We start from the raw sequence: 22874 nt of genomic DNA on the forward strand, positions 1-22874 counted from the left end.
TGCCCTTCCCTCCGAGATGGCCACGGGGGGAGGGGCAGAGCAGCCTCTTCCGATCGGCGCCCATAGGGGGGCACAGTTTAAATCGTGCGGTAAGGGTGACGACAGGATGGAGTAGTACGGAGCGCCATTTAAATATTGTGAGCCGGTGGCATAGGGGGGAAGGTGCGCCGAGGGGGAAGGTAGCGGGCAGGTGAGAGGGGGTGATGGTGGGGAGGGGAGCTGTAGGTGAGGGGGGGTGATGGTGGGAGGGAGCCAGCGGGGAGGGGAGCTGTGGGTGAGGGGGGGTGATGGTGGGGGGAGCCAGCCGGGAGGTGAGCTGTGGGTGAGGGGGGGTGATGGTGGGAGGGAGCCAGCGGGGAGGTGAGCTGTGGGTGAGGGGGGGGTGATGGTGGGGGGAGCCAGCGGGGAGGTGAGCTGTGGGTGAGGGGGGGGTGATGGTGGGGGGAGCCAGCGGGGAGGTGAGCTGTGGGTGATGGTGGGGGGAGCCAGCGAGGAGGTGAGCTGTGGGTGAGGGGGGGCGATGGTGGGGGGAGCCAGCGGGGAGGTGAGCTGTGGGTGAGGGGGGGTGATGGTGGGGGGAGCCAGCAGGGAGGTGAACTGTGGGTGAGGGGGGGTGATGGTGGGGGGAGCCAGCGGGGAGGTGAGCTGTGGGTGAGGGGGGGTGATGGTGGGGGGAGCCAGCGGGGAGGTGAGCTGTGGGTGAGGTATGGTGGGTGTGATGGGGAGAGAGTCTGTGGCAGTATGTGTGTGTGTGTGTCACAGTGGAGTAGGTGTGTCTGTGATGTCAGCGTACCTGTTGGCCAATGAGAGTCGTGGGGGAGGCGGGCCATGGGCGGGCAGACCCACGGACCAATCAGATTCACCAGATCTACTAACAATCTCACAAATTTCAATTATAATGATATAGATTGTTTATTATATATTTTATATCACCACCATATTAGTTTTATATCTATTAATGATATGTTTAAGCCATGTTCTTCTATGTTTTATAAATATTTTATAAACAATTTGTATAATAAGTGTGTATATGTTCTATTTGTTTTGATCCTTCTGTATTAGAGTCTATTGTATTAGGATTTTATTTATATGTGTATAACTATCATTATTCTCTGAGATCTCTTAGTCCCTTTGAACATTATGGTGCTCAAATTCTCTTAAATGTACAAAATTCTCTTATATGTACATTTATCATGTTCTCCATTACTCTTAAAATGTATTAGTATGATGCTCCCCGTTGTTGAGTAATCAATACTATCCCTTATGATACAGGGTGCAAATCCAGCACTGAACATTAACCCCCATAGTGCAGTAAGAACATTTGTTTCATATGAACTAATTAGTATCCAAGCTATATATAGACACAGTGTAGTACTAGACTTCGCACTCCTGATGAAGCCGACGTGATTACGTAGCGAAACGCGTACAGTGGGAGTCTTCTTTCATACGGAGCAGTCTGGAGAGGGATCACAGAAGGTCCAGCTACCACCGGAGAGCAAAACCGGATCTGACGCCAGACGCCAAGCCGTGCGGTGACGCGACGGAGCAGGGGCAGAGACAGAGGTGCACTGGGAGCCGCGGGACGGTGAGCCGGCTGGCTGATGATCTCCACCTACACTTATTCAGGGTGACATGCCCGATTTTATTTGTAACATTGTGAGTGCATTTTTTACTTAGATTAAATCGTTTTATATCTTGGTTGATCTGCGCTATGCAAGTTTTTCCTCTCTCTCTCTCTCCATACCTGGGCACCTGAGCCACCTTGATGATTTCTACATTGACATCCACCACTGACTGATTGTCCACACTGCTGTTTTTATTCTTACATCTTGTAAGTAGCCACTCTACAGGAGCCAAGGTTTCGGAAGCTCATTTTCCATTGCCCATTCATACTGCACTGAGATTTGTTTTGCTTGTGTTTCTTCCCTCATGCTCCCACTGGGTCCAGTGTAAACCTACCCCACCCTCCTATAGCACACCTAGCGCACTCCCCAATGGTAAACCTACCCCACCCTCCCATGGCAAACCTAACCCACCTACCTTCCCAGGGCAAACCTAAACCACTCCCCAAGGGCAGAGGAACAACACCCTTCCAGGGCATACTAACCCCACTCCCCAAGGGCAAATATACCCCACCTTCCCAGGTCAAACCTACCTTACCTTCTCAGAGTAAACCTACCCCACACTCTAAGGGAACAAACCACTCACCCTGAAAGCTATACCTACCCTAAACCAGAACAAAGCAGCTAATGCCCCGGGCGTGACACGCAGAGAGATTGCAGCAAAGAGACGGAACTGAAATCTGAAACTTAGAAGAAAAACACCAGAGAATGAAGTGACGTAGAGAAAAATCCAGAAGAGAGTGAAACAGAGCCGAGGTAGGGAGCTGTGATAGGGGGTGCACGGGGGGGATGCAGGGGGGTATACAGAAGGTACAGGTGAGGAAACGGGAGTATATGGAGAGACACAGGGAAGTATATGGGGGTGTATATGGGGGGAGTATATGGGGGTATATGGAGGGATACAAGGTGTATATTGGGGGATACAGGGGAGTATATTGGGGGATAGATGGGAGTTTACACGGAGATACAGAGATTATATGGGTGTGTATATTGGGGGATACAGGGGAGTATATTGGGGGATAGATTGGAGTTTACACTGAGATACAGAGATTATATGGGGGGGGTAATGAATATGTCAGAAATTATTAAGTATTTTATGCAATCTGGCACACACGAGGTTAACATTGGTTACAAATACATGACTTGCTGGTGGGTGTAACCTCTGCCCATGCCTAGTTATATCTGCTGGTCTCAGGATAAAATATATCTGCTTGTGTAAGCGGGGGGGGGGGGGGTTGCAGGACCCTTTAACATGAACCTTGAAAGGCATTCTCTTTGGGGGATCTGCCAATACCAGAGAGGGGGTGGGGGGGGGGGGGGGTTGGGCAAGAAAGTATTCCAAAAATGTTTGTGATGTTATTAAATATGGAATTCTGGATCTGGCAGCAATTCGCAAGAATAACAAATAGATATTTGTACCAATTACACAAATCAAATGCTACCAAAAACCGGGGTTTCTATGTATAACCTGATATCCAGTGGCGGATTTTGCTGTTCGCCAGCTGTAGGTTTGGGGGCGGCCCTGCTCCTCTGTGTATGACATCGCAGCAGCACATGACGCCATGTTGTTATAGCAACGGACGTCACGCGGCATGTGACGTCATGACCACACGACGCTACAGAAAAGGTAAGACACACATACAAACAAATTGGCTACCCCAAAAAATTGCCGCCCCCCCCAAAAAAAATTGCAGTTGTAGGCTATAGCTTACTCAGCTTAATCTGCCACTGCTGATATCTGTTTCTCATGCAAGAATAGAAGTTATGTGGTCATATTTCATATCTAGGCGAGTATATTAAGTACACGGACGCAACAGTGAAGATGGCGTTTGTCTAAGTATTGTGGAAACAAAGTTAGAATGTCTTTTATATATTGTTGCAAAGTTTCAACCAAGAAAACAGGGTTTTTTTTGTCTTTTAAAGCTGCAGACCAAGCAATATCCATGTGTTTTTTTTTTATAAATCAGTTCTGTACTTTGCGAAAATACTTGTTGCATTTAAAAAAAACACAAAAAAAACCCCCTCTGAATTACATTTTTAATGTATTATAATGTAACAAGCATTTTTGTTTCTATAACCATTTACAAACCATTTGTTTCTATAGCAACCATTTACAGGCTCTGGCACACCCCTTTCTGAGCCCTGCCCACTCTCTAGCAGTGCACCAATTGTATCTAGTGACTGCCTGGTCACATGATCTTCCCCACAGAACTTTGCATCTTTGGTCCTCTTCTGCTGCACTGACAGCCATTTAGTGAACCCCCGAGCCGAATCTTCAACGATCGATCACAGGAGAACGGATCGATCAGCAACTTAGCTAATTACTCATCATTGTGTGGATTGTATTAATGTGCATATTAATGGGGAGGAGAAAACAAATGGCAGCTTGGAAAACTATCATTAGAGATTGATGAATGGGGTGGATTGAAAACACAGGAAGGTGGGCTTCTCTTGTTCTCATTGAAGGGCACTTAGTTTATAAAGTCGTACATTTGAATGAGGTGTGTTTTAGGATCAGACACGTACATTCTCATATTTCCTACGCCAGTGATCTCTCTTGGAAGAACCTATTACATGTTGTGACATAGTCCCAGGATCGTAGGCAGCTTTCTGTCTGATCCATAGCAGAAAGTGCAGATATAGTGTGGATGTAATCCACCCCACAGATTCACAGTCACGAAGGCTGGTGGATTGGAAATCCATACCAGACTTTACAATGGTTCTGGTTTCCCTCACCTGCTCTCCTAATTACGAGAACGGGTATTTACAGCAGAGAGGGTTGCTTCTTCAGTCTCTCTCCTGGAGCATGGAGGCTGAGAGGATGCTGCTCCCCAGGATCCAGTTCGGGGTAGACGCCCCCCCCCCCCCTCACGTGTGGCAGCATCTGAGAATCTATTGGGACGCTGCCCCCATCTGACAGTTAAGGATTCAATGTTATATCTGTGTGTTATTTAAAGTTGGTAACTGGCTTACCCAGCCAACATTGCAGATAGGGATATGTGGTGCGTTAGACTCCTGATAGGAGTAGATGTTATTTTTATGATTTCATTTGTTTCTTAAAGTGACAGTGTTTTAAATGTTTAGTGTCACTAATGGAAAAATTAACCGCTAAAGGTTGAGGGGTGAGTGCCTCTTGTGTGTATACACGTGTTTGTCCTCCTTTTCTATAAATAAATCCTAGAAGACTGCGTCGCGAAGAGCCTGGGGAAACGGCAGCAGTACACAAAGGGAGCCGTTTGCCACAATGTGGTAATGTATAGAGAATTCTGCTTTTAAGAAACGGTCTGCATTTATTATAACTGTAGTTTCTTGTAACAACCTTTTTCTGTAACCTATGCACTGTATTTTTGAATATTGAAGCTAAACTTTATTAAGTAATACTTTGGATTCTGATTGAACTGTTGCACGATTTGTAGCGAGTAATATGCATTTTTGGACACATTTTGCTACAACAGATTTCTATGTTAAGTGCATAGCTTTCTTAATAAACAGGAACCGAAGACTCTGTACGTACTTTTAATTATTCTTCGGTGGTGGAAGCGGGGCAAATATATATTGTAACCGTGTACAGGTAAATAGTAACTCATTGAAAGTTCTTTGCGCAAGAGAAAGGTGTGTTGGCTAATGTAGCCGTGTGTATTAAACCTGGTTGCATATATGTCACAGACGGTGTGCCGTTCGTAACAGATGGTATATTGGGACGGATTGAGGGGGAGATGTTATTCATTTGAGGCACCTTGCAAGGTGAAGATTGGATCAGCTAGAGAGCTGTCAACTGTATTAACCATTGTCCCATATACAGGTCACGTGTTGAAGTGTGCCATACGTGAAAAAGGGAATATGGGGGGGACACAGGGGTAAATGAAGTGTACTTTATTTCTTACCCTCACAGTCTTCCCATCCCGGGATAGAGTAAAATGGCCGATGTATCAGTGATTCACTGCTCTCATTCCCACCTTCTCTCTTCCCTCAGTTTGACCTCTGACGCCAGTGAATGAAAGATGGGGAAAAGCAAGAAATCTGCCACCCCTGCTCCCCCTACCCGGCACGCCCCGACTCTGCTTCAGATGGCTGCCTTCCTATCCTGCCCAGCAACCCACCAATTACCCCTCCCAGCAACCCCACAACTACCCCGCCCAGCAACCCCACAACTACCCCTCCCAGCAACCCCAAAACTACCCCGCCCAGCAACCCCACAACTACCCCTCCCAGCAACCCCACAACTACCCCGCCCAGCAACCCCACAACTACCCCTCCCAGCAACCCCACAACTACCCCTCCCAGCAACCCCACAACTACCCCGCCCAGCAACCCCACAACTACCCCTCCCAGCAACCCCACAACTACCCCTCTCAGCAACCCCACAACTACCCCTCCCAGCAACCCCAAAAATACCCCGCCAAGCAACCCCAAAAATACCCCGCCAAGCAACCCCAAAAATACCCCGCCTAGCAACCCCAAAAATATCCCGCTTAGCAACCGCAAAAATACCCCTTCTAGCAACCCCAAAACGACTCTGCTCGGTAACCCCACAAATACCCCACCCAACAACCCCACAAAAGCCCCACCCACCAACCACACAACTACCGCACCCAGGAAGCCCACAACTACCCCATCCACCAATCCCACAACTACAACTCCTACCAACCCCACAACTACACCTCCATCCAACCCCACAACTACACCTCCATCCAACCCCACAACTACACCTCCATTCAACCCCATATCTGCCCCACCCACCCAGGGGAATCCTCCCTCATCCAGCACCCACTTACCTTCCCCATATGGATACATCCTACCTATTCCTTCCTGTGACAGCAAGCCCATCCAAATCAGCAACAGGGAGCCTAATCTGCCCGGCAACAGGGAGCCTATTCTGCCCGGGAACAGGAAATTTTTTCTACCTGGCAACACCACACTTGCCCCTACACTGCAACATCCAACCCACCTCCCATGGCATACCTTCCCTGCCCACCCATGGCAAACATGTCCCACCATCCCAGGGCGGACCTATCCCACCCTCCCAGGGTAATTCTACAGCACCCTCACATGGAAAACCTACCCCACTCCCCAAGGGCAAACCTACCCCACACTCTCAGGGAAAACCTACCTCACCCTACCAGGGCAAACCTACCCCACTCCCCAAGGCCAAACCTACCCCACTCCCCAAGGGCAAACCTACCCCACACTCTAAGGGCAAAATGAAAGAAAACCAGAAGGCCATACCTACCCATAACCAGTGCAAAGCAGCTAATGCCCCGGGTGTGACACGCAGAGAGATTGCAGCAAAGAGACAGAACCGTACGCGAGTGAGAACTGGGAATTACCCCAGCATCTGGAGCATAGTTACCCCCTTCAACCGCAAGAAGACCCCTCCCAAATCCCACCGTAGGCCTCTGAAGGTCCCCTACTGGAGTATGCGCTGCAAGAACCGCATCACGGCGTCCGCGGTGCACAACATCATACATAGCGGGTTAACAAATCGGCCAACCAGGCAGGCGTCCCTCCCACAGCTCAAAGCCGCGCTGAACTCGGGCGGCAGAGAGTGGCGGACAGCCCGGGCCTGGACCCTGAGCATGGAGGAGGAGGCCCTACACAAGTACAGGCAGCTGAAGTTAGCCCAGGACAATCAGAGGGTGAACGTGGGAGACTGGGACCTGCTCACCCACCCTGACAAACACTGGCTGGTGAGCCTCAGCAGGCTGGTGACAGACAGACGCACCAAGGACAGGTGGCCCCTGCTGGTGAAGTGTCTGCACAAGCACCCGGATAGCACCCTGCGCCAGGCCTGCAAGCACCGCTCGTTCTGCCTGAGGAGGAGCGGTGAATCCTATCTCCTGAGGGGGGACCATGCTTACTACACCGAGATACAGTGCCACATGGCCGTCACCGACGCGGTGTACGCGGAGCTGCTGGTGCACACGCACAAGGAGACCGCCATTCTCCCAGTCTGGTTCGACTTCAACTTTTGGGAAGAGATAGAACCCAAACTGGACAGATTCTACATGGAGACTGTGCTGCCCCACTTACAGGAGAGGGGTTGGGGGTTGTAATGTTGAGGGCAGACAGCAGCCAACTGCTCCACTCCAATGCTCCAGCGACTCATTGCACTCCCACTGCACGCTGGGCACTAGCTAAACTCACTCTAATGAGGTTCGTAGGCAAGACTTGCAATGACAAAAAAAGGGGGTATTGTAAAAAAAGTGGTGAAATAGTTACCATGTGTCTGTCTTATACCCTCCCGTCCTCTTCCTATCCTGCTCCCCTCCTCCAATACAGGTGGCTCAGTCGTTGATTGAGCCACCTGTGCTGAAGCAGGGATATCCTGGAAATCCGACCTGTTGGTGGCCCTTGAGGACTGGAGTTGCTTCCTGCTGACATACACAGACAGGTGCACACAGGTTTACAGGCACACAGATATACAGGCACACAGATATACAGGCACAAAGGTATACAGGCACACAGGTATACTGGTATACAGGCACACTGGTATACAGGCACACAGGTATACAGGCACACAGGTATACAGGCACACTGGTATACAGGCACACTGGTATACAGGCACACTGGTATACAGGCACACAGGCACACAGGTATACAGGCACACTGGTATACTGGTATACAGGCACACTGGTATACAGGCACACAGGTATACAGGCACACAGGTATACAGGCACACTGGTATACAGGCACACTGGTATACAGGCACACTGGTATACAGGCACACTGGTATACTGGCACACAGGTATACAGGCACACAGGTATACTGGCACACAGGTATACAGGTATACAGGCACACAGGTATACTGGCACACAGGTATACAGGTACGGTGTTCATGTCACCAATGTTCTCCCTTTTTAATCAGTTTAAAACACTGCAGTTGGAATCACCTCTGTCCTAGAAAGGTCTTTGCTTCTCTCCTCCTCAAACCCCTTTCCCGGCCCTGTCACATTCTGTAGGTTTTCTCCTCCTGTTCCTCAGAACATTACAATTCTCCGCCAGTCTTAGGCTGAGTCCCCACTGGCGCTGACCGCGGTTCAGCCAATGAGGGCGAACCTTCCAGGTGACGTCATGGCCGCGCCCCCGTCACGCCCCCCCCGGTCTTTCTTCCTACAGCTCACTGCAGACCGGGGAATCGGCTGCGCGCGCCGCCAGACTCGCGGGCGCGCGTGCAGCGGAGATACTGGGACCTTAGCCTTAGGCTGCGGTCCCAGTGCGTTCTGTAGCATGCGCGCCCGGCGGGGTGGTGGGGTGGGCGTCGGCGCGTGCACAGCGCTTCACCGCAGATCACGGTCCTGGGAGAGAGGGAGAGTTTGCGACGGGAGGGGGCATGCCGGGGTGTAGCCATGACCTCACGCGGCTGAACCGCTGACAGGTGCGTGGCCACGCCTCCGTCGCAAGTTCCACATACAAAAAAATTGTATGTGTGAAAACTTGCAATACAGCGCGGCTGCTACATGCGCGCCGACGCATGTACTGGGCCCGGATAGATTGGGGGGCGGTGCTTGTGCGCACAGCGCACGCCGAGGCGTGTGCTGTAGAACGCACTGGGACCGCAGCCTTAGGCTGCGCTCAGGGTGCCGGCGTCGCGACGTAGATTGTGCGCGCCCGCCCTTGTACTGGGCTGCAGGAGATTAGGGAGGGGGCGGGGGCATGGCGAACGCGTCACGGAGCTGGTACGCCCTCTCTGGCTGAAGCAGCTCACGCGACTGCAGCCTGCAAGACAAATTCACTTGTCTTGGCAAAATGTCGCAGCGTCAAGGCGCAACATGGCCGCCAGGAGAAGCATTTAACTTGCTATACCTCATTGTCTAACATTATAGAGTCCCGATCGTGCACGTAAGCGCGCGGACGTCGCTCACCGCTGGCACGCTGAGCGCAGCCTTATGCCCACGTTCTGCCTCTGAATCCCCCCCCCCCCCAATTTTGTATTATAATTGTAATGTGTGATACTTTGTAGAATATAATGCCCCGATCGGCTGCTTAGTCTGCATTATGGGCAGTGATCTCTGGGGGTATCTGTTTGTATTTCGGGGGGAAGTTGGGATAATAAAATATTTTATACAATCTACGAATGTATTATTTGGGCAAATGTAACCGCCAAACTGACCAGTGAGTTTCCTCAGCTAATGATCAGAGACTGGACACGGGGACCTCTATTTAGGAAGCTGTGAGTCCCTTCCCCACACTGGAGAAGATTTCAGTCCCATTGATTATTAGCTGATGACTTCTCCAGCCCGGGCAAGCGGGGTCACCGCTTCTCCAGCCCAGGGAAGCAGGGTCGCTGCTTCTCCAGCCCAGGGAAGCGGGGTCACCGCTTCTCCAGCCCAGGGAAGCGGGGTCGCCGCTTCTCCAGCCCAGGGAAGTGGGGTCGCTACTTCTCCAGCCCAGGGAAGCAGGGTCGCTACTTCTCCAGCCCAGGGAAGCAGGGTCGCTACTTCTCCAGCCCAGGGAAGCGGGGTCGCTACTTCTCCAGCCCAGGGAAGCGGGGTCGCTACTTCTCCAGCCCAGGGAAGCGGGGTCACTGCTTCTCCAGCCCAGGGAAGCGGGGTCACTGCTTCTCCAGCCCAGGGAAGCGGGGTCGCTGCTTCTCCAGCCCAGGGAAGCGGGGTCGTTGCTTCTCCAGCCCAGGGAAGCGGGGTCGTTGCTTCTCCAGCCCAGGGAAGCGGGGTCCCTGCTTCTCCAGCCCAGGGAAGCGGGGTCACTGCTTCTCCAGCCCAGGGAAGCGGGGTCGTTGCTTCTCCAGCCCAGGGAAGCAGGGTCGCTGCTTCTCCAGCCCAGGGAAGCGGGGTCACCGCTTCTCCAGCCCAGGGAAGCGGGGCCGTTGCTTCTCCAGCCCAGGGAAGCGGGGTCACAGCTTCTCCAGCCCAGGGAAGCGGGGTCGCTGCTTCTCCAGCCCAGGGAAGCGGGGTCGCTGCTTCTCCAGCCCAGGGAAGCGGGGTCGCTGCTTCTCCAGCCCAGGGAAGCGGGGTCGCTGCTTCTCCAGCCCAGGGAAGCGGGGCCACCGCTTCTCCAGCCCAGGGAAGCAGGGTCGCTGCTTCTCCAGCCCAGGGAAGCGGGGTCGCTGCTTCTCCAGCCCAGGGAAGCAGGGTCGCTGCTTCTCCAGCCCAGGGAAGCGGGGTCGCTGCTTCTCCAGCCCAGGGAAGCAGGGTCGCTGCTTCTCCAGCCCAGGGAAGCGGGGTCGCTGCTTCTCCAGCCCAGGGAAGCAGGGTCGCTGCTTCTCCAGCCCAGGGAAGCAGGGTCGCTGCTTCTCCAGCCCAGGGAAGCGGGGTCGCTGCTTCTCCAGCCCGGGGAAGCGGGGTCGCTGCTTCTCCAGCCCAGGGAAGCAGGGTCGCTGCTTCTCCAGCCCAGGGAAGCAGGGTCGCTGCTTCTCCAGCCCAGGGAAGCGGGGTCGCTGCTTCTCCAGCCCAGGGAAGCGGGGTCGCCGCTTCTCCAGCCCAGGGAAGCAGGGTCGCTGCTTCTCCAGCCCAGGGAAGCGGGGTCGCCGCTTCTCCAGCCCAGGGAAGCAGGGTCGCTGCTTCTCCAGCCCAGGGAAGCGGGGTCGCCGCTTCTCCAGCCCAGGGAAGCAGGGTCGCCGCTTCTCCAGCCCAGGGAAGCGGGGTCGCTGCTTCTCCAGCCCAGGGAAGCAGGGTCGCTGCTTCTCCAGCCCAGGGAAGCGGGGTCGCTGCTTCTCCAGCCCAGGGAAGCGGGGTCGCTGCTTCTCCAGCCCAGGGAAGCGGGGCCACCGCTTCTCCAGCCCAGGGAAGCGGGGTCGCTGCTTCTCCAGCCCAGGGAAGCAGGGTCGCTGCTTCTCCAGCCCAGGGAAGCGGGGTCGCTGCTTCTCCAGCCCAGGGAAGCGGGGTCGCTGCTTCTCCAGCCCAGGGAAGCGGGGTCGCTGCTTCTCCAGCCCAGGGAAGCGGGGTCGCCGCTTCTCCAGCCCAGGGAAGCAGGGTCGCTGCTTCTCCAGCCCAGGGAAGCGGGGTCGCCGCTTCTCCAGCCCAGGGAAGCGGGGTCGCTGCTTCTCCAGCCCAGGGAAGCGGGGTCGCTGCTTCTCCAGCCCAGGGAAGCGGGGTCGCTGCTTCTCCAGCCCGGGGAAGCGGGGTCGCTGCTTCTCCAGCCCAGGGAAGCGGGGTCGCTGCTTCTCCAGCCCGGGGAAGCGGGGTCGCTGCTTCTCCAGCCCAGGGAAGCGGGGTCGCTGCTTCTCCAGCCCGGGGAAGCGGGGTCGCTGCTTCTCCAGCCCGGGGAAGCAGGGTCGCTGCTTCTCCAGCCCAGGGAAGCAGGGTCGCTGCTTCTCCAGCCCAGGGAAGCGGGGTCGCCGCTTCTCCAGCCCAGGGAAGCGGGGTCGCCGCTTCTCCAGCCCAGGGAAGCGGGGTCGCCGCTTCTCCAGCCCAGGGAAGCGGGGTCGCCGCTTCTCCAGCCCAGGGAAGCAGGGTCGCCGCTTCTCCAGCCCAGGGAAGCGGGGTCGCTGCTTCTCCAGCCCGGGGAAGCGGGGTCGCTGCTTCTCCAGCCCAGGGAAGCAGGGTCGCTGCTTCTCCAGCCCAGGGAAGCAGGGTCGCTGCTTCTCCAGCCCAGGGAAGCAGGGTCGCTGCTTCTCCAGCCCAGGGAAGCAGGGTCGCTGCTTCTCCAGCCCAGGGAAGCAGGGTCGCCGCTTCTCCAGCCCAGGGAAGAGGGGTCACTGCTTCTCCAGCCCAGGGAAGCGGGGTCGCTGCTTCTCCAGCCCAGGGAAGCGGGGTCGCTGCTTCTCCAGCCCAGGGAAGCGGGGCCGCCGCTTCTCCAGCCCAGGGAAGCGGGGTCGCTGCTTCTCCAGCCCAGGGAAGCGGGGTCACTGCTTCTCCAGCCCAGGGAAGCGGGGTCGCTGCTTCTCCAGCCCAGGGAAGCGGGGTCGCTGCTTCTCCAGCCCAGGGAAGCGGGGTCGCTGCTTCTCCAGCCCAGGGAAGCGGGGTCGCTGCTTCTCCAGCCCAGGGAAGCGGGGTCACTGCTTCTCCAGCCCGGGGAAGCGGGGTCGCTGCTTCTCCAGCCCAGGGAAGCGGGTCACTGCTTCTCCAGCCCAGGGAAGCGGGGTCACTGCTTCTCCAGCCCGGGGAAGCAGGTCGCTGCTTCTCCAGCCCAGGGAAGCGGGGTCACTGCTTCTCCAGCCCAGGGAAGCGGGGTCACTGCTTCTCCAGCCCGGGGAAGCAGGTCGCTGCTTCTCCAGCCCAGGGAAGCGGGGTCGCTGCTTCTCCAGCCCAGGGAAGCGGGGTCGCTGCTTCTCCAGCCCAGGGAAGCGGGTCACTGTTTCTCCAGCCCAGGGAAGCGGGGTCGCTGCTTCTCCAGCCCAGGGAAGCGGGTCACTGTTTCTCCAGCCCAGGGAAGCGGGGTCGCTGCTTCTCCAGCCCAGGGAAGCAGGGTCACTGCTTCTCCAGCCCAGGGAAGCGGGGTCGCCGCTTCTCCAGCCCAGGGAAGCAGGGTCGCTGCTTCTCCAGCCCAGGAAAGCGGGGCCACTGCTTCTCCAGCCCAGGGAAGCGGGGTCACTGCTTCTCCAGCCCGGGGAAGCGGGGTCACTGTTTCTCCAGCCCAGGGAAGCGGGGTCACTGCTTCTCCAGCCCGGGGAAGCGGGGTCACCGCTTCTCCAGCCCGGGGAAGCGGGGTCACTGCTTCTCCAGCCCAGGGAAGCAGGGTCGCTGTGTATCGCGGAGCTCAGACCTCTCGTCACTTTGTATTCTCCAGCACAGCTGGCTTTTCTATCCCCTCTGGGTTCAGATTCATATCTTTGTTATGAGGGGGGGTACGGGGAGGGGTGTGAGGAGTGGTTAGGGGGGGATGGGTGCGGGAGTGTGACTGTGACTCACAGACCACAAAATGAAACTAACTTTAGAGAAACAAAACTCAGCCAGAGGCGTGGGAGTGTGTGTGTGTGTGTGTGTGTGCGTGTGAAGAGGGAGAGACATCGAGAGAGACGCACAGACGGAGAGATACCGAGAGAGAGAGAGACACCAAGAGACGTATGTATGTCTTTATTTATATAGCGCTGTCCATGTACACAGCGCTTCTCAGCAGTAACACGCGGGATATAACACTATAACACAGAATGGGAAGAAGCGCTTGAGACATAAAAGTAACATTAGGTAAAGGAGTCCCTGCCCCACAGAGCTCACACTCTAAGTGGTAAGGAGAACGTACAGTCAGTAGGAGGGTGATCTGGTAAGTGCGCTTGCTTATTCAGGTGCACGCGCTGCTCGTATGATCCGTCCTCTGCATGTCTCGCGTGTGATAAGTGAGGTCCTGCTCCTTTTGGGTGTGTTGTCACAACGGGGTCAGATCTGCAGCCTGAACCCAGGTCCCCGGGATTGTACAGGGTCCCCGGGATTGTACGGGGGCCCCGGGATTGTACAGGGTCCCCGGGATTGTACGGGGGCCCCGGGATTGTACAGGGTCCCCGGGATTGTACGGGGGCCCCGGGATTGTACAGGGTCCCCGGGATTGTTCGGGGGCCCCGGGATTGTTCGGGGGCCCCGGGATTGTACGGGGGCCCCGGGATTGTACGGGGGCCCCGGGATTGTACAGGGTCCCCGGGATTGTACAGGGTCCCCGGGATTGTACGGGGGCCCCGGGATTGTACGGGGGCCCCGGGATTGTATGGGGTCCCCGGGATTGTACAGGGTCCCAGGTCCCCGGGATTGTACGATCATAAAGAAGATGTGTCCGTTACCGTCAGTGTCTTAAGGCTGCGGCCATAGCGACGGAGCGCAAGGAGGCACGCGCGCCTGTCGCCAGAGCGATTTGTGGACTTTGATGATGCGCTCGACGGGGAGGCGTGGTCGTGACGTCACCAGGCTGGTTCGCCCTCATTGGTTGAACCGCTCACGTGACGCGGGCGTCATGTGAAAAATCTACATTTTCTGTCTCCAAATCCTGCCGCGCGCGTCACATAGCGAGCAGCATGGCCGGACTGGCGCACTTACATACATTTGTTCGTGCCGCGGCCGCCTGCTCTATCGCCGCAGCATTATGGTGCAATAGGAGAAGACGCAATAAGGACGAATATTTAATATGTGGGGGTGGGGGGAGGGGTGTGTGTGTGTGTGTGTGTGTGTGTGTGTGTGTGTGTGTGTGTGTTATTCTGGAAGCCAGGGGTCATGTGTAAGATGATTTAGCCCAGATAGTGTCAACTCGGCCCTCTTTTCCAAGCACAACAAGTTCTGTTTCTTTTCTTACTTTATTTGGGGAAAGCAGCATAAAATACAGTCACTTGTGAAGAGATGTTATGTATGAATAGTGTCTCTCTGTGGGTGCCTTGGTAGTTAAGGGCAGGTGAGAAGACAATCCTACCATACAGGAGTATACAGCAATGCTCACTCATCCAGAGGTAATGGTGGAAAAGGAAGTGGGGGGCAAGGGTCACACTAAAGGTTCAGTGAGACTGCACTAACTGTCAGCAAAAGACAGGGGGGAAAATGAGAAAGCCCAAAACTAGGAGGACTGGAGAAGTTGCCAGAGGAACCAGGGGTGTGACAGACTGGAAGGAAAAAGAGATACATAATGTATCCATTCCATCTGCACTGAGAGAGAACTGCAAGGAAAGTGACATCCTAGTGCAGCCAGCAGGGGGGACTGCAAGGAAAGTGACATCCTAGTGCAGCTAGCAGGGGGAACTGCAAGGAAAGTGACATCCTAGTGCAGCTAGCAGGGGGAACTGCCAAGGAAAGTGACATCCTAGTGCAGCCAGCAGGGGGAACTGCCAAGGAAAGTGACATCCTAGTGCAGCTAGCAGGGGGAACTGCAAGGGAAGGGACATCCTAGTGCAGCTAGCAGGGGGAACTGCAAGGAAAGGGACATCCTAGTGCAGCTAGCAGGGGGGACTGCCAAGGGAAGTGACATCCTAGTGCAGCCAGCAGGGGGAACTGCCAAGGGAAGGGACATCCTAGTGCAGCTAGCAGGGGGAACTGCCAAGGAAAGTGACATCCTAGTGCAGCTAGCAGGGGGGGACTGCAAGGAAAGTGACATCCTAGTGCAGCTAGCAGGGGGAACTGCAAGGGAAGGGACATCCTAGTGCAGCTAGCAGGGGGGACTGCCAAGGGAAGTGACATCCTAGTGCAGCCAGCAGGGGGAACTGCCAAGGGAAGGGACATCCTAGTGTTGCTAGCAGGGGGAACTGCCAAGGAAAGTGACATCCTAGTGCAGCTAGCAGGGGGGGACTGCAAGGAAAGTGACATCCTAGTGCAGCCAGCAGGGGGACTGCCAAGGAAAGTGACATCCTAGTGCAGCCAGCAGGGGGAACTGCCAAGGGAAGGGGGGCTGAGACAGAAAAGGCAGACAGGTATTTCTGTTCCATGACATGTATATATGTATATATGTTTTATTTATTAGTTATTTATACATGTATATTTAGGCACTTTACTGTATATAAGTTTTTCTGGATGTGCACTGAGCTTTGTCTGTGTTTTATGTTATGTCTTTGGTTTTAAATATATATATTGCCATGCTCAGTAGCACTCCTCTGTGAAACTTATATGCTTATATATATGTTGTGGGTATTTTGGGGGTTCAATATGAGCTTGTAGGTGTTCTGTATGTTTTATAATTCTTGTTCAGCTGGTCTTAGCTGATTGGAGGGTGGCAACCTCCTACCTAATTGAAGCTCACTCCCTCCCACATTTAAATGGTTAAAAGCTCACTCCATGGCATCTCCCACTCTCAGGGGAACTTGCCTGCATGCAGTGTGATTGTGACAAATCTAATACAGAGTGCTTTTCCTGGTAATGTACAGGTTAATAAAAGCTTCAATCAGACTTAGAACTTTGCAACTAATATTGACAGATTTATTATAAATCATTCTTCCTGGTAATGCACAGGTTATTAAGAATCTATATTAGTGTTAGGGACCCTTGAAACGTGGATATATGTATATATGTATATGTATGTGTATGTGTATATATATCTCTGTATCTAGTGTCCCTCTAACATGTCTGGACATATCTGCTATTTATACACTGATACTGAGTCACATGCAGGGCTGAGTGTTACTCTGATACTGGGCCACATGCAGGGCTGAGTGTTACTCTGATACTGAGTCACATGCAGGGCTGAGTGTTACTCTGATACTGAGTCACATGATGGCTGAGTGTTACTCTGATACTGGGTCACATGCACTGCTGAGTGTTACTCTGATACTGAGTCACATGCAGGGCTGAGTGTTACTCTGATACTGGGTCACATGTTGCGCTGAGTGGTTCTGATACTGGGTCCCATGAGGCGCTGAGTGTTACTCTGATACTGGGTCCCATGCAGTGCTGAGTGTTACTCTGATACTGGGTCCCATGCAGTGCTGAGTGTTACTCTGATACTGGGTCCCATGCAGTGCTGAGTGTTACTCTGATACTGGGTCACATGCAGCGCTCAGTGTTACTCTGATACTGGGTCCCATGCAGCGCTGAGTGTTACTCTGATACTGGGTCCCATGCAGTGCTGAGTGTTACTCTGATACTGGGTCCCATGCAGGGCTGAGTGTTACTCTGATACTGAGTCACATGCAGGGCTGAGTGTTACTGATACTGGGTCACATGCACTGCTGAGTGTTACTCTGATACTGGGTCACATGCACTGCTGAGTGTTACTCTGATACTGAGTCACATGCAGGGCTGAGTGTTACTCTGATACTGAGTCACATGCAGGGCTGAGTGTTACTCTGATACTGAGTCACATGCAGGGCTGAGTGTTACTCTGATACTAGGTCACATGCAGTGCTGAGTTACTCTGATACTGAGTCACATGCAGGGCTGAGTGTTACTCTGATACTGGGTCCCATGCAGTGCTGAGTGTTACTCTGATACTGGCTCACATGCTCTGCTGAGTGTTACTCCGATACTGAGTCACATGCAGGGCTGAGTGTTACTCTGATACTGAGTCACATGCAGGGCTGAGTGTTACTCTGATACTGGGTCACATGCACTGCTGAGTGTTACTCCGATACTGAGTCACATGCAGGGCTGAGTGTTACTCTGATACTGAGTCACGTGCAGCGCTGAGTGTTACTCTGATACTGAGTCACATGCAGGGCTGAGTGTTACTCTGATACTGGGTCACATGTTGCGCTGAGTAATTCTGATACTGGGTCCCATGAGGCGCTGAGTGTTACTCTGATACTGGGTCCCATGCAGTGCTGAGTGTTACTCTGATACTGGGTCCCATGCAGCGCTGAGTGTTACTCTGATACTGAGTCACATGCAGGGCTGAGTGTTACTCTGATACTGAGTCACATGCAGGGCTGAGTGTTACTCTGATACTGAGTCACATGCAGGGCTGAGTGTTACTCTGATACTGGGTCACATGCACTGCTGAGTGTTACTCCGATACTGAGTCACATGCAGGGCTGAGTGTTACTCTGATACTGGGTCCCATGCAGGGCTGAGTGTTACTCTGATACTGGGTCACATGCAGTGCTGAGTTACTCTTATACTGAGTCACATGCAGGGCTGAGTGTTACTCTGATACTGAGTCACATGCAGGGCAGAGTGTTACTCTGATACTGAGTCACATGCATGGCTGAGTGTTACTCTGATACTGGGTCACATGCAGGGCTGAGTGTTACTCTGATACTGAGTCACATGCAGGGCTGAGTGGTACTCTGATACTGGGTCACATGCACTGCTGAGTGTTACTCCGATACTGAGTCACATGCAGGGCTGAGTGTTACTCTGATACTGAGTCACATGCAGTGCTGAGTGTTACTCTGATACTGGGTCACATGCAGGGCTGAGTGTTACTCTGATACTGGGTCACATGCAGTGCTGAGTTACTCTGATGCTGAGTTACATGCAGTGCTGAGTTACTCTGATACTGAGTCACATGCAGGGCTGAGTGCTACTCTGATACTGGGTCACATGCAGGGCTGAGTGTTACTCTGATACTGGGTCACATGCAGTGCTGAGTGTTACTCCGATACTGAGTCACATGCAGGGCTGAGTTACTGTGATACTGAGTCACATGCAGGGCTGAGTGGTACTCTGATACTGGGTCACATGCACTGCTGAGTGTTACTCTGATACTTAGTCACATGCAGCGCTGAGTGTTACTCTGATACTGGGTCCCATGCAGCGCTGAGTGTTACTCTGATACTGGGTCCCATGCAGTGCTGAGTGTTACTCTGATACTGGGTCACATGCAGTGCTTAGTGTTACTCTGATACTGGGTCACATGCAGTGCTGAGTGTTACTCTGATACTGGGTCACATGCACTGCTGAGTGTTACTCCGATACTGAGTCACATGCAGCGCTGAGTGTTAGGTGCGTTCTCACGGGAGATCTCCCCACCGTGCAGCATCACCTCTGAGCGCTGCATTCCAGGTTTGTTAGGCCGAGTTCAGGGTAGATGCTACAGACGCTTGCGTCCATGGGCTCCTCCCCCTGCGTGCTCCTGAAGCCTAGCGATCTGTGTTCAGTCTGCAGGAGTCCGGTTGCGGCGTTTGGAGGCGGGGCAAACGTGTCACGGAGCTGGTTCGCTGAACATATTACACCGTGTCATGATTTATTTAACAAAAATAAAGCCAAAATGGAGAACCCCAGTTCCCCAGCTGTACGTGTGCGCGTGGGGTACCTGTGAAGCGTTGTGGATATTTATTTTTCCAATAAAGTAATTTTATAAACTCTAAATGATCCCTGGTGTGATAGTCCTGGTCCCCCATTACAGGACCCCCCCAATACTCCGTTCTGTTAATGGGTACATAACACGTCACCTAGTCCATGTGTAGCCCTCAACAGCCTTGTTTTCTGAGATACTGAACCCCAAAACGTCAGGTCACACATCCCAACTCCTTTCTACCCAGGTACCTACAGAAAGCTTCCCGTCCTATCGCTACCGGTAGGCAGGCGTAGTAACGTCGGGAACACAGTATTTCCAGGACACAAATGAATGAGATTTGGGGGATTTGGACTCCAGAGAGCAGTAACTCCATCCTGAGTGGGGCTCAGTCCTAAGGGATGGGACAGCCTTGCAATCAGTGACACTCACTGCACATGAGGGCGACTGTATTTCTCTGTTGATTTATACTCCACCCTCGCTCAGGCTGCACGGTGAAGGAACGCGGCATGTTCGGGGGTGGGGGGAGCTTACAATCTTAACGGTGGATGGAGCTCTATCTGACGAGTTGCATGTGTGTACATTTCATGTATGTATGTATCCGTCTCGGGTATTGGTGATCGGGGGGGTGTTTGGCGACTCAGAATTAATTTCCTTCTCTGTTCCCTCAGTTTGAACTCTGACCCCTGATTATTCAATATGGGACGACCCCAGAAATCATCTCCTTCCGAAGGGACCCCCGCCCATCCAGAGAAAGGGGTGTGCAGTCCGAAAACCAACCTTGTGTTAAGCAGAAACTCTTCTCCCGCCGCTTGCACAGCCCCCGCTGGACCTCCTCCCCAAGTGACGACAACCACGAGGGCAGCACGTCCAGTGACAGAGAAGGGGGGACGCAGGGCAACAGGAACCCCACTTCACACCGCGAGTACCCCACAACCAATCCCAAAGGTATCAGGCACCGAGCCTACAGCACCAAAGAGAGACAGCTCGGCCAATTCCCCAGGCAGCGCCTGTGCAAGGAGACCTGCGGTCAAGCAACAGTTCCAGAAAAGCTCACAGCGAGCAGGGGATGACCCCTCCAGCCCTCGCCCAGCTGGGAAGAGCCCTGCCCGCCCCATCGCCAGGAAGCTGTCCTTGGAAGATATAGCCAACATAGAGAGGGAGACGGTAGGGCAGAGTGAAAACCCAACCTGGCATGAATGGCGCCAGAACCGCATCACGGCCTCCCTGGCACATCAGATCTCGCACAGCAGATTCGCCAACCAGCAGAGTGAGGAGGTCCCCAAATCCTATCTGAAGGCCGTGCTGGGCACGGGGGCCAGGGTGCAGACGGCCGCCATGACTTGGGGCGTGAGGAACGAGAGAGCGGCAGTGCGGGCGTACGAGCGGCTGGCATCCGAGCGGGCAGGCGGGCCGGTGAAGGTGGACGATTGCGGCCTGTTCATCCACCCCGGGAAGAACTGGCTGGCGGCGAGCCCAGACGGGATAGTGAAAGACGGGCACACGGGGAAGACGCTGGGCATCCTGGAGGTGAAGTGTCCGTATAAACACAGAGAGAACACAGTACGAGAGGCCTGCGCTGACCGATACTTCTGTCTGAGGCTGGACGGGGAGTCCTACACCCTGCGGACAGACCACGCCTACTATACCCAGGTGCAATGCCAGCTAGCAGCCACAGGGCAGCGGGTGGCAGACTTCGTGGTGTACACAAAGAAGGAGACGGCCGTCGTTCCCGTCAGGTTTGATCCCAAGTTTTGGGAAGACACTGAGCCCAAGCTGGAGAGATTCTACACAAAGGGAGTACTTCCTCTCCTGCAGAAGAGGGGGGCAAGAGGGGAACAGGCAGCAGTGGAAGGAGGGGGGAGTGCAGGTAGCAGACGAGTGAGAGGAGATGTGGAGGAAGTGCGGGAACCAGAGGAGAGAAGGGTGTGGGTAGCAGAGGAGTGAGAAGTGCGGACACCAGAGAGAGGAAAGGTGCGGGCATCAAAGGGGGAGGGGTGCGGGTAGCAAAGGATTGAGGGGTGCAGGCAACAGAGAGAGGAGAGAAAGGTGCGGGCATCAAAGGAGGGAGGGGTGCGGGTAGCAAAGGACGGAGGGGTGCGGGCAACAGAGAGGAGAGAAAGGTGCGGGCATCAAAGGGGGAGGGGTGCGGGTAGCAAAGGATTGAGGGGTGCGGGCAACAGAGAGAGGAGAGAAAGGTGCGGGCATCAAAGGAGGGAGGGGTGCGGGCAACAGAGAGAGGAGAGAAAGGTGCGGGCATCAAAGGAGGGAGGGGTGCAGGCAGCTGATAGGAAGATGTAATAACAGGGCACCCCATATTTCCAAAACGCACGAGACACAAATGAGTGCGATTTGGGGGATATGGACTCGAGAGCAGTAACTCTATCCCGAGTGAGCTCAGGCCTAGGGAGTAGGACAGCCTTCCAAGCAGTGACACTCCATGAGTGACCCAGCGACGAGTCCTCTGCTGATTTATATTCCACCCCCGCTTAGGGAGCACGGTGAGGAACCCAGCCCGTTCATTCCATAGGATCTAGAACATGACCATGTAAGAGCCACAAACCTCACTCCCTCCATCATCACCCTCTGCTACACATCTTCGACTGAGCCACCTGTGCTGAAGCAGGGATATCCTTAAAACCTGACCTGGCGGCGGCGGCCCTTGAGGCCTGGAGTTGGCCGTCCCTGCACTATGCCATGGGAACACTATGAGCGCACTGTCCCACTGGATCATCACGTTCTCCCCGCGTTGTCTCCCCGGCGTGCATCAGAACACCACATTTCTGCAGAATACCTTGTCATTTCTACTGATACAAAGTCAGCGGCAGCGGCCCTGGGGTGAGAACAAGATGTCTGCCCTTACAATAAAACACCCCATGACTTTGTGCTGTTACACTCACAAAATTCACGAGACATTTGTAATTGTCAGGAAAACTTCTGCTCTTAAAATAAATTATAAAGTGTCGAATGTGTGAATGCGTGGTTTTAATAAATTGATTTTTCCTACTAACATCCCCCCCCCCACCCCCACGGCTCCTGTATAAGGATTGTGCGAGTCTGTCACACCACACAAAGGGATTCCACTTTTTATTTACACAACTTTTCTTAGTTTGACATCGCCCGACGCGTCCAATAACTTAACATTGGGAGGGGGAGTGAGAGATAGCTGTGCGCCCCGAGCAATGGGAGCAGGCGGACCAAAGCATAGGCAATCTGGCTGCCTCAGGAGTAGGTCACCCCGCTAGAGTATTCTGATTGGAACTGGGCAGTATGTTCTGCCTAACCGCAAATAAGAACGCCACACGTGAGCACATGCACGTGTCTCAAACAGGTTTGCAACGCTGCCTTTCCCCATTATCTCTTGGCCTACAGTGCTTCCACTGCAGCAGCAAGGGGTTCTGGGTAATGCAAATGAGCCATAACAGATCTAAGCCTTCCACTGACAGCCAGGAACGCGCACGCGTCTCATATGGGACTCCACTATAAAGGTCAGAGGTTACACATTAGAAGCGGGTAGCACTGCCACAGCCTGCACGGAAGTACCAGGGACCCAAGGGGGAGGGGCGAGGCCACGTCGCAGTGGGAGGTTCCTAACCTTTAACATACAATGTCAGTGGCACCATCTCCCCGTACAGCAGCACTGCGCGCCAGTCACCATTTTATTTTTGTAACAGATCTCTTCCCCCAACGCGTTTCTTATTTTTAAATTCACGAGATTA

At 54.0% G+C, this 22874-nt stretch overlaps 1 protein-coding gene across 10 annotated transcripts; it reads left to right on the plus strand.

Annotated features, from left to right (window-relative positions):
* Positions 1–1101: 1101 nt before the first annotated feature.
* LOC142466116 (uncharacterized) lies at positions 1102–22123 on the plus strand. Of its 10 annotated transcripts, none has more exons than XR_012788059.1 (3): positions 1849–2378; positions 5596–8383; positions 8448–9716. XR_012788059.1 is itself a non-coding variant. In XM_075570868.1 (2 exons), exon 2 carries the CDS (start codon positions 5617–5619, stop codon positions 6652–6654), a length of 1038 nt encoding a protein of 345 aa, XP_075426983.1. In that variant the 5' UTR covers positions 1102–1656; positions 5596–5616; the 3' UTR covers positions 6655–9715. The 10 variants fall into 10 exon arrangements, 8 of the variants coding, with proteins under 8 accessions (XP_075426983.1, XP_075426981.1, XP_075426979.1 ...); XR_012788058.1 differs by having other exon boundaries at positions 5596–8407; positions 8440–9715; XM_075570868.1 differs by lacking the exon at positions 1849–2378 and adding an exon at positions 1102–1656 and having other exon boundaries at positions 5596–9715.
* Positions 22124–22874: the final 751 nt, after the last annotated feature.

Source organism: Ascaphus truei, chromosome 14 (assembly GCF_040206685.1).
Source record: "Ascaphus truei isolate aAscTru1 chromosome 14, aAscTru1.hap1, whole genome shotgun sequence".
Classification (NCBI taxonomy): Eukaryota; Metazoa; Chordata; class Amphibia; order Anura; family Ascaphidae; genus Ascaphus; species Ascaphus truei.